Here is an 18,586-nt window from a genome sequence, read left to right as displayed (position 1 = left end):
AACAGCTCATAAATAAACTAAACCTGCTGGGCCTTAACAATTCCCTGTGTAATTGGATCCTGGACTTTCTAACCGGAAGACCTCAGTCAGTCCGTCTGTCGGCCACAACACCTCGAGCTCTACCACACTGAGCACAGGTGCCCCACAAGGCTGTGTGCTCAGCCCGCTGCTCTTCACACTGCTGACCCACGACTGCACTGCCAAGTTCAGCTCCAACCACATCATCAAGTTTGCTGATGACACAACAGTGGTAGGTCTCATCAGAAACAACGATGAAACGCACTACAGAGAGGAAGTAGCACTGCTGGCTGAATGGTGTGGCACTAATAATCTGTCCCTGAATGTTGAGAAGACAAAGGAGGTTGTGATGGACTTCAGAAGAAACTCCGTTGACCACCCCCCACTGACCATCGACAGCTCGACTGTGGAGAGAGTCAGCAGCACTAAATTCCTGGGGGTGCCCAAGTAGATTTCTTATTTCAATAGCAGTATTTTTGTGCTTTAACCTTCACAGACAATAGTCCATATCCCAATTTGATTAACTGCACAGCCTTACTTTTGATTTATTCATCCAAATTTTGCCAAATTCCAAGAATTATACAGCAAAATTCATTTTTATGACTCCACAATTCTGTCCGCATTTTCTACATGACAGAAATCATAGGGCCCTATTAGTGCACCACAAGGGTGTTTGGAGAGTTCAAACAAATGCAGCCTACCTAGATTGCATTTGTGGCCCTCATATTACAGTTTACTGCATTTTTGGCCATCACAGATACATTCTGGACAAACACTGCCTACGTGGACATTTTTAGGTATTGGTTGGAAGTTTTGAACCAATACTGCTTGCCTAGAGGCCAACAGGGCATTTGTAATGATCATTGAATGGACTGGGTAGGCAGTTCACTAGGTTTGGAGACACAATCAGAGTTAAGGATTGAAAAAGGTCCAAACCTTTGAAGCTGAGTCCTTGAAGTCGTTGAGATTGTCCTGTAGGAATGAATGGAGATGACAGATGAGCTGGAGAGGATGGCACACAGCAGGAGAAAGGGTGGGGGAGGCTGGCCGTCAATCAACACATCCCCATAAAGACCTTCAAAGACTAGAACTTTCACATGGTTAGAGATGAAGAGACTGGACTATCGGAGCCTAACGTTAGTCTGCACTGGACTAGCTCAACCTACATGTGCCTGGAGAACGTCACTGCACTGAGCATCATAGGTAAAACGTCTTAACTCGTATCTTTGGTTTAAGATAAAGCAAACATTCTGTAAATTAACTACGGGAGTTCATGAAGATGATAAAACAAGCTAAACTCATCTAGGATTCATTAATGAAGGGAATAGAAGGAGGTCATGTACACTTTGGCATGAGGTCTTGCTCATAGACAATTGCAACAAGATTCCTGGTCACGGACAGACAGATCCCTCTGGGAAGGCCGTGCCCACACTTTTCCCCTCGCGGCCTTTCTCTTTATGCAGTAGTTGTTGGTGACGCGGGTTTCTCTGAATGCTGATGGAGCCGTCTGCTGGTCACACGGATGTCTGGGAAACTCTCGTTGAAAACCCTTCCACGGCACGAAGCGGTTGCAGAAAAAAATCAGGATGGACGAAAAAAAAGCAAGCAGTGGCAGTGAAGACAAGCATATTTTTGTCTGGGATCCCCGATCGGTGACGCAGGAAAACATTCCAGCTCCTCCAGGAGTCGCAGACGTGACTTGATCAGGATTTCTTCCAGCAGAAACAATTCTCGTCTCGATGTTTAGTTTAAAAAAACAAAAACACTTATTTACTTCTTACTTTTTGCTTTCTCAGCAAGTAATGTTATGATTCAAAAAAATTCAAAAAAGGAGAGGGCGATTTACAAAAATATTTATATTTACAATCTTACAAAAAGTACGGTATACGAAAAGAAACAAAACTTGTGAGGCACTTGGGTAGATTCTCTTAGTGTGTAAAAGTGAGCAAAAACAAAGCATGTACTAGAATTTAAGATTTTTGCAAGTCCTTGAAAATTTATCTTAAAAATCTGACATCTATTGAAAAATATTTCTCCAAAAAAATAGTCCATTAGATGCAAAATTCCCCCCACTGCTCTCCTACAACGGCTGGGCTCCAGAGGCCTCCTCTCAAACTCCAATGGGTGACGAGGAGCGACGAGGAAGGTTTGGAAAACACGTGATCTCCGACAGGAGAGGAAAGAAGTGCACAGCTCTCCTCAGGCCATACTAACCTTAACTGCAGAGGAGTGCGATGGTGACGAGTGTGTGTCAAGCTTTCGTCTTTTTTGCTCTGCTAAGAGAAGAAATATAAGGATTAGCTTCAAGAAATGCTTTTTTTGCTTTTGATATTGTGTTTTGCCGCAATATGGAAAGACACATCGGTGATTAACAATTTTAATTTCGGGGTGAACTAAATCCAAAAACCTTTCATTCAAAAACACGTCTGGTGGATTCTTTGCTCTGAACTTTCCTTTTAGCATTAATACATTCTTTTATGTAGGGATGCACAATATTGGATATGCCGATTTTAGCCGATACCGATATATTTCCTTTTGTTTGGTAACACCAAGTCTCTCCTGTGTGGAAATTATAAACAAATTATTTTTTAATTTTGGTTAGTTTAAGAAAAACTTATTTGTTAGAATTAAATGATAAATAAGTTATTTTATAATGATAGTACATTGATTAAAAGCTTTAAAAATAATTATAAATCAACTGTATATCAATCGTTGCACTTTTTTTCAGAAAGATGCAGTGGTAACCTTACAATATTATTTTAAGATTTAACATTTGTAGATGGTCAAAGGAAAAAGAGTTGTAAAAATTCTGAAAATCTTTTAGAGCTCATAATTCGTTTAAAAAACAAACAAAAAATACCCAATGAATAAATCTGTATAAAATTATTTAATACAATTGTCACGTTTGCGATTTTTTTTTATTCATGTAAGCTATAGCTTCTGACCCTTAAATCAAAACATACTCATGATTTTATGATATTGATGCAGCTTTGTTTATTCAGAAACACAAGTTTCTTAGTGATATTTGTGTATTTTACTTTCATTTTGTTACAAGTAGGCCAACAGTGTCCTCCAATGTAAATAAAATGCCTTACAGGACGGGCATTAGGACCCGGGGGAGGCTGGCGCTGCCCAAGCAATTAACATTGACTATTATTAATGGCATCATCTTGTATGTAAATTCTCAAATTAAACGCAGCAATCCAACAGTTACTCTAATAATAATAATAATCAAGGCAAAAGTTCACTTCAAGAATGACCACACTGCTGACATAATTAATCGCTGGCACACCCTGAGCACATGCGAGTTAATCCTCTTATCGGCAAGACATATCGGCACAATTTTTCAAACCAGCCGATGCCGATATTTACATTCTATGGGCCGATTCCTATATCGGTCTAATAATATCGTACATCCCTACTTTTATGTACTGTTCTTAAAGTTCAAACAAAGTCAAGCATATTTCAGCAAACAGCGTCTGGGCCGTCTCTTACCCCGTTCAGACTCGACTCCTTCGGATCTGGGCACGGGGGACTTCAGGCTTCCGGCCCCAGCGTTCTTCTCCACCTTGCTGCCTTCCTTCGTCTTGCTGTCGTTGGACACGTCGCGTTCCTTGGACCACTCTTTTTCAGCGGATTTCCCATCGATCTTGCTCTTCTCTTCCTTCTTTTCATCCTTCCTCTTGTCCTTTTCGGCCTTGGGCGTCTTCTCCTTGCTGTCAATGGGCTTCTCCTCCTTGGATCTTTCCTCCTTCTGTTTGTCCTTCCCTCCTGCCTTGGCCTCTGGAGTGCTTCCTGGGTTCTTTTCTTTCTTCTCCTTTTTCTCCTTTGCGGTTTTCTCTTTATCGTCCTTCTCTTTGCTCCCTTTAGTGCTGTGGAGAGATCAGGGATCAACTAAAGTCTGCTGAAAATTTATTTTTGTTATTATATTTCTGGCTTTGAAATCATTAGTGTGACCAAAACATATGGCTTTCATTGAGAGACACAGAATAACTTTAAGCTGGAGATGTTCTTGATTGACACCACTGATTAAATGGATCATAACACCATTTCAGATCTTATAAAACATTATGAATAGTACAGATTGGTCTCTGCTGAGTTTTTTTAAAAGCAACAAGCGCTTGAAATCGAGGCATTCTTTGGGGAAAGAGTTCTGTTAGATAAACTCTTATCTAATGTAAAATTAAAGGAAATGTAGATAGCAGCTTTAGGAGAGACAAATATCTGTATACAAGCCTTCCCAAAATGATTTTGGCCCGTTTCTCAGTCTTATATGCTTTAAAAACACAATATGATAAGTTTGATTTAATTATTTATTGTTTTCTGTCTATTCAAATACTGAAGTAAAGAGAATTAATTTTATTCATTTATTTTTGGGGGTCATACTTGCCGTGTCTCAGGAAAGTTGAGTGACTGCATATTTTTAAATTCATAAAATTAATAATTCATACATTTCTTTAAATTCATATCAGGAAGACATTTAGATTTCTACATTTTATACAATCCAAATTATTTTGGGAAACAAAGTACTTTTCTTTAATTAGATATTTTTTTATTTAATTTTAAGGGAAACGTTTATCAGTAAATACAAACCAACATCTGCCCTCAAATTAGTTATTTAAATATATTTATGTTGTTAACCTTTGCTAGGAGAAAAACACAAATTGTACGGTTCATATTCAAATTTTGGTATAACGGCTGCAAACACTAAACATCTACAGATAACAATATAAAGAATAAAAAAAACCAAGAGCTAATGAAATATTTGACCTCCTGAACTTGACCAGTAGCATTATCTTAAGATTAATCCCCTCCTTTCACTGATCCTTTGCTAAAAAGAAGAAATGTTGATGCTCGAAAGCAACCCGCAATGCTCTACAGCTCAAACCAATATTACCTAGCCAAAATGAAACTAGTCTACTGCACACATGCACAAATGAGGTGAAAGGAAAGAGTGTAAACCAAAGTTCTGAAAGCTAATATGATCTTTTGAACAAAAAGTGCTGATATTAGGCTGTTTTCTCAAAGCCTCTGAGCTGCAGGCTGAATTCTCCTGACTGTGTCATTCATTATTAAAACAGAGCACATTGTGACCTCCCTGTCCTCTCATCTCAGGTGAATTACATATTCCTGACTACGCCACTTTCCCTGACCCCACCAAACCACGTTAAAACACTCAGAAATCCATTACAATCTCATTCAATTCACACAATTCCTGAATGGAAATTAATGGGGACCTTTCTTCGCCGGGCTCCCATTGAAGTATTTCTTTCGAAATGATGTTTTACACAGCCAATTTGATGGGCCATCGTGCAATTGTGTGTTGTAACAGCCATGCCTTTCAGAGATGGTTCCTTTCAAGACATTTCTCTCTGCAATTGCTCAGTTTAATAGAATTGTAAGAGGATTCTTGCCTGGAACGCTGTTCAATTTGATTACACAGTTCATAAGGAAGGTAGACTTTGATAAAGGATTGATTTATTTGGTGAGTAGTTTGAAATAATAAGCCCCTGCTAAACTTTCTCACCACAGGGCTTCAACTTTTAATGACATTATATAAGAGATGAGAGCAGTACATCATTCCGGCTGCCTCGGCGGCATTGAGCTCGCGCTGCGTGGAGAGTCGGGCCTTGGGTGCAGTACCTGTTTGGCGTGCTGCTTCCGTTGCTGCTGCTCACTTTATTGGCTGCGGTGCTGTTTTTGCTGGCAGTTTTCTGAGCCGCCTGAGATTTGTCCTTGGATTTATCTGCAAATAGACCAAGTCGACATGGACGTCACACGAGGGCAGACACTATTATTTTGTCCATTTCTACCAAACGAGACAAACTATGGCATGACAGAATGTCCTGATAAAGTGGAATGATGCCAAAGCTCCTCTGTTTGGTGCCACAGTGAAGGAGTTATGGCATTTGCTCTTGATTTAAATATATACAGCTATTAAGCATGCTGGGAAATTGCAAGCATCCTTCATGTGCCATTGAAAGCTCATTAAAAGTAAATGAAACACAGATTGTGCTTCACAGAATGTGAATGATTTAAACACACCCAAAAAATGTCCTTTGGGATTTGAGGGGGGAAAAAACTGCTAAAAATGAGGTGGCACAACGGTCATTTTACAGCAGTGTATCAAAAGTGTCATGCTAATATATTTGCTCATTCAACTGCAAAATATTTCACTTCAAAAGACAAGACTTGTGTATTTTTAAACAGCAATTTGTTAGCATTTGTGCCCATTTTAGAGCCTTAGTAAATTGCTCAGAGCAATTAATATCACAGCTACTAATGGGAGGCAGAGTTTAACTGATGATGGGGGAGTTCACCGCTTCACAGTATCTTGCAGCGAGCAGCTGCTGAAATGCAACTCTTAGCAACACCATGTTTGACAATCTAGGCGCTGTTACTTGGGTATTGAGCTGTATGTGGATTCCCATTTTAGTGCCAAACACAGTGGTTTCCACAAAATTGCCTTCTAAAAGGTTGTTACACTGCTTCCAACAAAACCAGGTGTGACTCAACTCAGGCCTTTCCTAAAAGTGGATATACACAACTGTTCAAACGTTTTGAGCCAGTACGCTTTTTCTTTTAACTGATCATAAATGGCAGTAAAGACATTTATAATGTTACGAGGTTTCTATATAAATGCTGTTCTTTTGAACTTTTTATGCAAATATTCCTGAAAAATAAAATGTCACAGCTCCAAAAATACGAATCAGCACAAATGATTTCAACATTAATAAATCAGAAATGTTTCTTGAGCAGCAAATTAGCATATTAGAATGACTTTTGAAGGATCATGTGAGACTGAAAACTAGAGTAATGATGCTGAAATTCAGCTTTGATCACAGGAATCATTCAGATTTTAACATATATTCATGGAAAACATGGTCACATTTTAGGGTCCAATTCTCACCATTAACTACAACTTTTGCCTCCAACTCCTACTGCTTATTAATAGTTAGTAAGGTTAAGTATAGGTATTGGGTAGGATTAGGGATGTAGAATCAGTACGTTCATGCAGAATGTATGCTTTATAAGTACTAATAAACAGCCAATATGTTAATAATAGGTGTACTAATAAGCAAATACACTGTAAAACAAAAAAAAAAGTTAATAAAAGTTGAGCAAACTTAATTTAAGGCAACCAGCTTCAGCAGATTTTTGAGTTCTCTCAACTTATTTTTTAGCAGATTTTTGAGTTCTCTCAAATTGTTTTAAGTTTATACAACAAAATTGAGAGAACATCAAATCTCCTAAAAAATAAGTTGAGAGAACTCAAAAATCTGCTGAAGCTGGTTGCCATAAAATTGTTAAAGTTTGCTCAACTTTTTTTTTATAGTCAAGTCACCTTTATTTATAAAGCGCTTTTAACAATACAGATCGTGTCAAAGCACTTAACAGTATCCAATTGGAGGATAGAGTGTCAGTAATGTATAATAAGATTAAACACTCAATCTTCAGTTAAAGGCATTTCATTATTGAATTCAGTGATGTCATTGTCTAGCTCAGTTTAGTTTAAATAGTATCTGTGAAATCAAATTGAAGATATCGCTAGAAATCAAGTGTCCCCAACTGAGCAATCCAGAGGCGACAGCGGCAAGGAACCCAAACTCCCTCTGTGACAGAATGGAGAAAAACACCTTGGGAGAAACCAGGCTCAGCTGGGGGCCAGTTCTCCTCTGGCCAGGATATTATTGTTTATTTACTGTTTAATTAAAATTTTAAATGTATAAATGCATTATATCTCTATTTTTTTAGGTGTAGTATAGTCTTTTTATAGTGTAGTTAATGGTGAGAATTGGTCCCTATACTAAAATGTTCCCGAAAACACTTTATTTGCAACATTTCTTATTATTAATATTATTATTGAGATTACTGTTTTGATAAATTTTGATCAAATAAATTCAGTCTTGTTAAGCATACCAATAATTCTGAATGGTAGTGTGATTTCTTATTTTTTTCCTTCAGCCTTTTCTCTGAAAGTTCTGCAAGCATATGCTTGATCACGAGGACACTCATCTCTGAGCTCCTGTTTTATTTGTGACACCTCATAGTGATATTCATGATGCAATCAAGTCATTGAAAATCAGTAGACCCAAAATGAACATGGGTTTGAACACGTTTAGTGCAATCCCACAAGGCAAGTGAAGTCCTCTTTGCAGTAGCTGCCAGAGCAGTGGAGTGGACCGAGTCCATCCCGAGGAGCCTGGAGTCATATGCCCTGTGCTGCTGTTGTGATCAATCCTGGTGGTGTACTTGTTTCTGTGTTAATGGGTCTGTGCGAGGCTTTTCTGTTCTAATACCCTCTGCAGTTTTACCCCAATTCACACAGTAATTGCAATTAACTGCAATTAACTTAGTAACTGCACGCCATGGCAACATGTTTCATTTTAAATGAGTGTCAAGACGTTCTCAATAAATGGACAAACAAGTCCAGATGCTAAAAAATCAATTCCTGAAGCTTCGTAGAGGAAAACCGGACAATTATTCAAATAAAGTCACCTGAGTCGTCGACGGTGCCCTCCTCGGCTTTGCCAGCGCTGGCAGCGGCAGTGGCGGCAGGCTTGCCCGTGATGCCAGGTCCGTTCTGCAGAGTGCCAGGCGTGGCGCTGCGCACTGGCTGCTCCTTATGGTGGAACTCATTTTCTGGCACCATGTGCACTTTCCTGCCTTTCAATTGGCCAGAGTAGCTGCAAGTCACACACACGGTTAAAATCACGGCAGATGGTAATACAAAGTGCAATGCTTAAAATCACTCAGAAATGGATGGATTCAAAAAGAAATCCTCGAGAGGGGTAGTGTTCGCCAGGTTTTACGACAATATTAACGTAACTAGATTTAACGATGCTTTTGAGAGGCTGAACACAAGGTCTGATTTCCCTCTTTCATTTCTTGTTGATTCCACGTGTCTACAGAGAAACACAAAGAACAGGGCCCACGTCTGCCCAATAGTGCTGAGAAATCCCACTGGTGGCACCAATTACACGTCAACAGTTATTACCAATCCTGCGACGGAAGACACGCCAATTTAGAAAGAAATCAGTTCCTCATTATGATTGGACATCTAATCAATTTACAAGCCCATGACATGCATATTTTCTCTAAACCACTTGAGCTGCTCAAACTAAACAACATTATTTTAATCCAATATACACTTCTGCTCAAAAGTTTGGGGTCAGTTTTAATTATTATATATATTTTTTTAAGTTTTTGAAAAGTCTTATGCTCACCAAGGCTGTATTTATTTGACTAAATACAGTAAAATAGTACCGAGAATAATTTTTTTACAATTATAGATAGCTTTTCTATTTGAATACATTTTAAGATGCAATTTATTTCTGCGATCAAAGCAACATTTTCAGCATCATTACTCCAGTCCTGTGTCACATGATCCTTCAGAAATCATGCTCAAGATACATACCTGATTATTACCAATGTAAAAACAGCTGTGATGTCTAATATTTTTAGTGAAAAAAGTGGTTTTTTTTCTGGATTCTTTGAATAAAAACGTCTAAGAACAGCTTTTTTTTGTGCGAAATATTTTTTTTTGTAACAACGTAAAAATATTTACTGTCACACTTGATCAAAGTAATGCATCTTTACTGAAAGCATTAATAAAAAATAATCTTACTGACAAAAAACATGAACAGTAGTATATCTCGATGTGATGTCTAGTCAAAAAGGTAAGCTTCAAACAAGCTCATTTAAAAATGCAGATAGGAAATGTGGATAAAAAATTAATAAAATAAAATTTTAAACATTTCATGCCATTAGCTTAGCAAAAATCTAACCTCAAACTCTACTGGAATCAATCGAGTTGATTGTCACGTGTGTTTAATAAGAGAAGAATGTGTGTCCTGCTGAATTTTCAATCAGTCACTTCTATTTTAGGATCCTGCCTTAAACGAAGCTGCCTATGTAGGGAGCAGACAGCAAGGCATCTTCACTAGGTTGTGTCACAGATCTGCTGTGTCATTCAGTAGAACAGCGGCTGCCCTTGGGAATCAGTGAGGCATGATCAAGTCCTCGACAATAATTCTAGCTCCAGTGAAGCAAAACAGCCCATTACAGCTGATAACTGATAAGATCGCCTTATCGTCACACAACAAAAGCCTTCCGGCTGGCAAAGTCCAATAGCTGAATGGACTGTGTTCATTAAGCAGCAATGAAGAGGCTCTTTAAGCGGCCAAACCTTCTCTTGCAATTTTGGATGGAATGACTGCACTGAATTATGTTTCCTCCTCAAACATGCTCACAACAATCCTCTTCCCTTCACATGCGCCCGAGACGACCAGCCACTCCTGACCGTCTTCAACAGCACCAGTCCAACACATTTAATCAATCCCACTGCGGAGCGCATGCGAAAACGGCAGAAAAGAGCAACGAATAAATCTGCCTTAATGTGGCTAACCTCTGCCAAGAGAGACGCCCAGAAACTCCCTGCTGATAGTTAAGGAACAGCTGATGGTTGGCGTAGGGGGACTTCCCTCATTAATGATTTATTTCTGCAATTATCCAGTAATGTTTTAAGTCTACTTGCACATGCACATTTTAAGGCAGAGTGGATTCATTTGATAACATCACCCCTAGTGGTACATTTAGGAAAAGCACACATCGAGACAGTAACCAGATTTCTGCAGCACTATGGCAAAGATATGCAAATGCTCTGTATGCATGTATGACTCAGGGCTGCATGACAATGGGTTAGACTGTTAATTAATATGAAACATTTTAATTTCTATATTTTACATTTCTACTTTCACATAAGCACAAATCAAGAGAACGTCAACTTGCATGATTTAATTGCAGATTTAGTCAGAGACTAAATAACCTGGTGAAAGAATTACACTTTCATTTGAGCAGAATATCGCTAAACTCCAGGTTTTTCAGCTCATCAGTGCTTTTTCTGTTGTGTAAGAGAGAGCGGGTACTCATGGTTGCCAGAATGGAAAGATTAAGTGAAGGGCTCGGTAGAAATTGTATCGATTTAAGAGAAAAGCTCTGATTGGGGGATTTAAACTCTTGACATCTGGCAACCGCACACATAAAAGATTGTGGAGGCTTAAATTAAAATGTTTCCAGGATAAATATCTACCGACCAAATATTGCAGGACAATTAATACATTCATAGATGCAGAAATCGTGATAAATTAAAACACGATGCAGCCCTAGTATGACATGCGCCAAAGATTTGTGTAAAGTGATATCTTTCTCTTTTGTGCCAAGATTCAAGAATTCACCTGCAACTTCCTCAAGGTTTAATGGAGTTAAACAAATGACTGGACTGAAGGTGACCAAACTCCTTATGAGTAGTGGAGTTGCAATAAATAAGAATAAAAGCTTATTTCAGGTCTTTACATAAAAGCCTTGCAAAGTCCTGTGCTTGATCAAATTTTGATGATGTGTTATAAGTAAACGGTTCGGTAAACCAACTGATCAACTGTCGCAAATTTGGGGATGATCTAATAAAAACTGTGGGACTGAAAATGTAAAATAGCAGAAAATCTAGTCAGTTGAACTACAATATTTCTACATTTTTATTTTTGCTATCGAGTAAAGTAAGGTTTGAACCAAACTGACTGATTCAGAGACAAGTTGTTGCAACATTTTATAACCTTTTGGCATATAGATCTAGGGGCTGCCATCATCCTCATAACGCCAGCAGATATAATATACACCTACAGAAATTTAGCCACTGAAAATGTCCTACATCTTAAAAGAAAGCAAGCACAATTAAAATGTGAAAACACTACACTACCACCAGCTAGACTCCTGAAAGTGAAAGATAAGAGTGGACCCTCTAAACCAGTGTGGTGAAAGCACTTCAAATGCTGAGGCCAGCCGGCTCTCGGCTCAGTTACCCCATGGCTAACGCATAGAGATCGGGCCTCTTCTCTTTCTCTTCCTGGCAGATCTTGTGAACGCGGCACTCCAGAGCCTGGCCAAGGTTCAGCACCTTGGGGTACCAGGGTAGGATCTTGGTGAGCACAATCAGGATGTTGCGGATGTGGGTGTACTCGCCCGTCTCCAGACAGTGCACTGACGCCTGAGGGAAGAGAAGATTGTTCTGTACATGAGGCGCTAACAAAACGTCACAATTATACAAAACACAAAGCCGTAAGTAATCAGAAATGACAGGAATATTGTAAGAGACCACATTAAATGAGAATCACAGAGATTGTGTAGTAAAGCACATGCATTTTTGCATATGGCTCTAAATATCAAGGCACAACACAATTTGAAAAACAACAACAACAACAAAAAAAATAAAGAAATTGGTCAATAACATGCCTTGACATTTTGAATTCAGATTTAGTTCCAATTTGTGCAACAGCGGAGTAGTTGCTTGTTGCCCGTTTAGCAACATTGGCTATTTAGTTACTCTGATTTGGAGGAAGTGCTGTCAATTTAACAGACCCCACTGTACGCAGATGATGATGAACATTATGCAACATGTAGCCTATTAGAATATCTGCACGATTGCAAAATGTGAACTTTGTACAAAAGCTTTAAGATAATATTGTGTTGAATTTTAGACACGATAATTGTTAATATTGTCCGTTTTGCTCAATTTCGGAAAAGAAAACGATGTCTACAGTGCGTCTGCATTACTGAATGAATACTCAGTTTTTAACGATTCGAATTAATCAATGATTCAGAGACCCATTCAAAGAACTGCAAGCAAATCTACTGCTTATTGCTTGAATGCAGCAGCCATTTGAATGAATGTCTGAATGCCTCGCTCATTAAGACAGTGACTTGTCACACCTATTGACAGTTAGAGTATTATTATTATTTTCAATATTTGTTTATTTCTTAAACACATTAATACACATTAAATATTTTTTTCAAAAGGTGGTACTTTATAAGTTCTCAAATGTCTTAAATGACCTTTTGGGAGGTAATTTCTCAGTCAAAATTGATGCACAGCTAATTTGGTTAATTATCAGGAAATCATAAGATTTTTTAATCAACCAGCTCTACAACATATGTTTTTGCTGTCTGAAGAGCACAGTACTAACTTTAGTCAACTTGTAATGCCATTTGTGGACAACATGCCGGAAATTCTCATAGTCCAGCTGATCTGCTTTGTTCCCGCCGTCGAAACCACTGGCTCGGAAAATAGTCAGGAACCCAGGATAATTGCCACATTCCTAGTGAAGGAACCAGAAACGAACAAGACAAGACAAACAGATCGCACCAGGTTTCAGAAAAGCATGTTTAACCCAAAACCTCAAAATATACAGACAGAAACGGTTTTATCTGGTTATGTAATAAAAGTCTATTATTAAAAGAAATGTGAAAGTGGATGATTAAACTTTGAGGATCAGTTTGTTCCTAACGAACATTTAAACACTCTGATCCTTCAGGGAAGGGACGCGCTGCCAACTCGTTTTCACAGATACCAATTTAGTGGTGACTAGGACACGCTAGAGACAGCACTGACAGAATAATTTAACCAGAGTCGAAACTGAGCGTCAGTGGAGAAAGCACACCATACCTTCTCATAGATGGCTCTGTCGCTGTGCCATCGAGTCACAGTCTCCAGCATGCAGCACAGAAAGCGGCCGTAGCGGCGCGACTCGTTCTCTGTGCAGCTCGCTACCGTATAAATGATATCAGAGAACACCTAGATGAGCGTGGATAGAAACAGAAAGAGTGGGTTGAGTAGGCTGTGAGAGAGAGCCGCTGCTGTCATTAAACACAGACCCCACCATTCTCTAATCAACATAATGGAAATACTTCAAACATTCAGATAAAAGCACAAGAGAGCAACACATTAACAAACAGAACCCTAGATAAGCTTGTAGCTCTCTGACTGTAGCCAATGCCACAAACACAAGGCAAACAAGCCATTAACAGCCCTGCGATAGCACTTTCCACCAAAAGAGTAGCAAAGAACGACTAAAACTCCTACATAAAATCACATTCGTGGTCTTTTTCAACAAAGGGTCAGTTTAATATCAACTGTCAGGAGGTCGAACTAAATGTCTTTGTTGGAAATAGAATTCAATTAGTTTTGTGTTCTTATGCTGTAGAAAGCATCTAAATCCCATCACAGTTAATATTTTTTTTTCATAGTGAGACAGTTATGTGGTAAAAGGGTTGCGTCCACAGTGTGACACTGCTACATAGCTGTTTTTTGGTAGATAAGCATATCATTATAACGTTCTACAATGTAATGATGTTGTTTAATTTAAGACTAGATAGGTTTCATTTCACATTAACGGTTCTCTTTCAAAGGAACATGGGATTTGCGCTTTTTTATTGTTCTAAAGGGAAAAAAAACAGGAGACTATTTTGTAGGCCATTTGTTGAAAGTGCCTGTAATGGTTCAGCATACTGCAGTGAACTCACTCTGTCGTAGCAGAGCAGGGTGCAGAAGTTGGGCGTCTTCTGCTGGTGCACCAGCTCCACGAAGCGAGCGCAGTAAACGGCATCAATGGCTGAGAAGACGCAGCGGGGGAAGATGCAGAGCTGCAGGAACTTAGTGATGGTTTCATTCTTAGTGGATTCTGAGAATAGAGGGAACACGGGGGTGAGTGAGACGCGTAGAGCCTTTGAGCAGCGGAGAGATTGTGAGAGTTATCTGAGGACTCACTGGCGAGTAACCAGTTGTCTTTCTCCAGTTTGAGGCGGTGCAGAACTCTCTGCACATGCTCCAGCTGCTTCTTCTCCTCTTCCTGCAGCTTGTCCTGCAGCGCTGTGCAGCGTTCCTTCTCTTTCTTCTTTTTATTCATAGGCTGCAATAGAGAAGAGCATTTCATGAACAACCAGAGAAGAGTCTGTGTGACATTGCAAGGATTCCTGCATGAGTATTTAGCAGTGCCATTTGTAAATCAACAGCCTCATGGCAAAACAAGTTTATATTGTGGATGAGCTTTGAGACTGAGGTCTACGCTGAATGTGAAGGTTAATTTGTGCATCGCAAAACGCTGCTGTTGCCGTTTCCAGTCACTAAAGCAACAATATCCATTATCTGACAACTAAACTTGTCAAAACTCTGACTTGTGAGAATATCAGAGATATATACAAAGGCACAGTTAGTTTAGTTAAGAAATGGCTTTTCAGCTACACAGTATTATTTCTGTCTTACAGATCATCACAGAAATACTGGGATGAAAGTTTATAGTTCAGATTTAAACACTGATGTCTATGGTAGTGATCAAAATAGAGCAAATCCACTTTTGAAAGCAACTGGCGCTTCAAATAACGTGTGGCTGGCAGCATTATCGATGAAGAGAGGCTTTAGCACTATTATTATGAGGCGCAACTAAATTTACTGTGGACAGAGCATGGGGTCATGTGACTGCACACTTTACATTGAGAGCATATGCTTTCATGAACTGTTTATGACAAATCTGAGCGTCACAGCAGCATCACTATTCCAGCAAATATGGACTACCAATTATTTTAATAGCTTTAAATAATCCCATTAACAGTGAGCAAGCACAGGAACTGCTTCTTTTACTCCAGTAAATATGATTACTTGATTCATTTTAACAATACAGACAACAGCAGACCTATTAGGCTGAATTTTCAACACAAAAGGTCTTTAGTGTCTCACCATCTCTGTGTTTTCTTCGATAGCCTTGATCTGCATCTTCAGCTTGTTGACCTCGCGGTCGTAGGCGTTGTGCGGCACCGCCAGGTCGTACATGGTGAGGGACCAGAAGGTGGCGTAGAACTGAGGTCGAAGATCATCCCACACTTTGGGCAAGTGAAGAGACACGACAGCCTCGTGCACCGGGGCCATCACCTGCTCGCAGGCTGCGATGTACTTATGGACCTTCTGCTGCTGCCTGTTGCCCTTCTCTGCCTTCTTCAATTCGTCATACTTGGACTGATGGGAACACAAAGACAGCAGGCAAGCTTTATAATTCACTCGAGCACAACAAACAGGCCTGAAGACGAGCGTACGCAGAGGCCTGCACGTGGAATTAGGGTGCGGTAAATCTTGTTAGAGGTGAAGAGAGATGGGTTAACTTTACACCGCCCTGGAGAGCTGTAAGCGGGGGTCTAGTGTTGAGAGGAAACACCAAATGAGCTCTGTATGAAATATTCATTAGGCAGGCAGTATCATATAGAGGTTATAATGCTGCAAAATACAACAAATAAATCACAGTTTACTGTAATGCAAGACTTGTATCGAAGCAAGAGCGAAGCATTGTGGTAATATTGCATTACTGGATGCTTCGCATTTCAACCACTATTAAATACTCTTTATGCTTCAACTGTTATTGTCTTGGGGCAATTTTTTGCACTAATCAAGCCTTTTTTGAGATCAGCTCAGTTTGGATTGTTTTAAGTCAGTACTGCGTGCATCCATTTGCAAATAAAAATCCCAAAACGCACTGTCAAAAATCATCCAGTCATGTATGATTTTGTATGTGGCTGATCTTCAAGGTACTTCTGTGCTTGAATTACTAAACCATCAGCTTCGCAAACATGCTAACTTTTGGATTCAACCGCAAGTGTTAAGACCTGTTCCCACCAACACGAATTCTCGGTGTGAAAATTTCCATTACAGAAGTACAAGCCAAAATCACAGCAGATTTTGAGAGACAATGGGGTAAAACTTACAGGAATTTACAGAGATCCTCTCGACAGCTATGCTAAACTCTAGTTTTTGCCACGTGTTAGTTCTTAACAGTCGAGCTCTAGATAAAATTGTAACATACTGCAAAAATAAAAGCAATCGTTAGGATGTAAGCCTAAGTGTAAAGAGTGTTTGAAAATAATTCCACTAGGTGACATTAGTAGTGAAAAAACCCCTGCATACTTGGCCTTTAATTTGAACGAACAGCTATGAATGCATCTGTTCAGACTGACACAAACATCCACATGCCATCAATTAACATTTACTCCAATCTCTTATGTTTCTAACTTTGTTTATATGGCCAAAGCCACCACTATTACATAAAATTATAACTGGTGCTTACAAACGGACTATTTTGTTATGCATCAGTGAATAGCAGAGGAAGAACCTGGAACTGGCCCTCTCAAATCGTCTAAACAAAAATCTTAAAAACTGTCTTGACTTGGAAAGATGAGCCACGCTTTGTGTACCAGAGTAACTGGGGTATATCTGGTTTTCTATATGGACCACCTATTTTTAGAGAGCGATTCTGCATTTTCAATCAGCTCGTCTGATATATATATACACTTTTTTGCATTAGCCTGAACAGACTAATTTAATGCGAACTGGACCAAATTTTTGTGCCGAACATTTGTGTTTGTCAACAGACTTTATGCTGGTATTGAATGTATCCAAATGGCAAATAAAACAATCCCACAATGCACTGCATCAAAAATCATCAGGCAGAATCTGTTGAACATACATTAAAGCTGTGTCCCAAATGGCACACCATATACCAGGGTTCCTCAAATCTTTCCCTGGAGGTCCAATCTGCTGCAGAGTTTAGCTGCAACCCTGATCAAACTCACCTACCTGTGATTTTCTAATGATCGTGAAGACTCTGATTAGCAGCTCAGGTGTGTTTGATTAGGGTTAGAGCTCAACTCTGCAGGAGTGGGCCAGATTTGAGGATCCCTGCCATACACTATGCACTCTACTGTGTAGTTTATGATCTTTATAATGTTCTGTCATCCAGCAACAGAGTCTGATACCCCCTCTCCTTCTACTATGCTATTAAAGCTAGGACACAATTGCATGAGGGTTCATCTGGGGGGGTTTGAAGTGCTTCTTCTTTTAGGAATTTTCAGTGTGAACACATTAGTCACTATTTATACCACTAAATGACAACAGCGAATAAGTACACAAACTGGGTTGAATCTACACGTTTCATTTATAAAGTAAAAAAACTAGCAAACTTCCAGGGAGTCCCACTAAGTCTTAATTACTTAAATGTAGTTACGTTACCATCATTTTTTTTCCCCCAACAGAAGTACCAGAGATACATATCAGTTTAGGGCTTCAAATATTATTTTGGACACAGTGGCTTTGGAGCCAAAACGTTATGAACTGCAGCAATAGGGTATGAAAGAGTTTGTTTTGAACACTCACCAGAATCTGATGGGCATACATGGGCCGAGACAGGAAGAAAGCAGCATCGTGTGGCGTGTGGAACTGGTTACAGAGGACATCGACTGATGGCACCCTTTTGATGTAGTCTTCTGTGCTGAGGTTAGACGCCAAGAAGCCACCAAACTGTACAAGAGTGTCGTGACACTATGGGGCGGAAGCAGAAAAGAGAAGCATTCATCATTAAAAGTCTCTCCCTCTGGTCCATGCTTCTGTCCAGGCCAAATGCAGATGCTCTTAATAAATCATCAGGTCGCTCGTTTATTTGGGAACTGCACCTCGCTTTATTAAAGCCATTCATCACGGGCTCTCCATCGGAATCGATGGGATACACAGTAAAGCAATTTAGTGGGAGCGAGACACTGGGGAGAGATTCCAGAGGAAGCTGGTGGAGGGAGGGAGGTACGGCCTGACCACTGGGTCAACTACCTAAATGTTCCCGGACAGCTGCTTTACAGCCAGACAAAGTTAAAGAGACCTAATGAACAACAATATTGTCTGAGTTTCAGACTGGAGTGTGCAATA

At 39.5% G+C, this 18,586-nt stretch overlaps 1 protein-coding gene across 3 annotated transcripts in view; it reads right to left on the bottom strand.

Moving 5' to 3' along the window:
• Positions 1-18,586, bottom strand: part of LOC306853350 (THO complex subunit 2-like) — a 78,842-nt gene that overhangs the window by 9,371 nt on the left and 50,885 nt on the right. The window contains exons 22-33 of one of the 3 annotated variants that reach the window (XM_079390667.1): positions 18,044-18,208; positions 15,584-15,859; positions 14,618-14,759; positions 14,374-14,531; positions 13,517-13,645; positions 13,038-13,169; positions 11,877-12,061; positions 8,518-8,705; positions 5,662-5,764; positions 3,514-3,890; positions 2,233-2,294; positions 955-990 (exon numbers count right to left, since the gene is read on the bottom strand). In XM_079390667.1, coding sequence (XP_079246793.1) covers positions 955-990; positions 2,233-2,294; positions 3,514-3,890; positions 5,662-5,764; positions 8,518-8,705; positions 11,877-12,061; positions 13,038-13,169; positions 13,517-13,645; positions 14,374-14,531; positions 14,618-14,759; positions 15,584-15,859; positions 18,044-18,208 — 1,953 coding nt within the window. Of the gene's footprint in view, positions 1-954; positions 991-2,062; positions 2,295-3,513; positions 3,891-5,661; positions 5,765-8,517; positions 8,706-11,876; positions 12,062-13,037; positions 13,170-13,516; positions 13,646-14,373; positions 14,532-14,617; positions 14,760-15,583; positions 15,860-18,043; positions 18,209-18,586 lie in introns of those variants that run through there. The other 2 variants (XM_079390668.1, XM_079390669.1) reach the window with 2 other exon arrangements.

This window comes from Barbus barbus, assembly GCF_936440315.1.
Source record: "Barbus barbus genome assembly, chromosome: 33".
NCBI lineage: Eukaryota > Metazoa > Chordata > Actinopteri > Cypriniformes > Cyprinidae > Barbus > Barbus barbus.
This window is presented reverse-complemented; position numbering and strand designations above follow the sequence as displayed.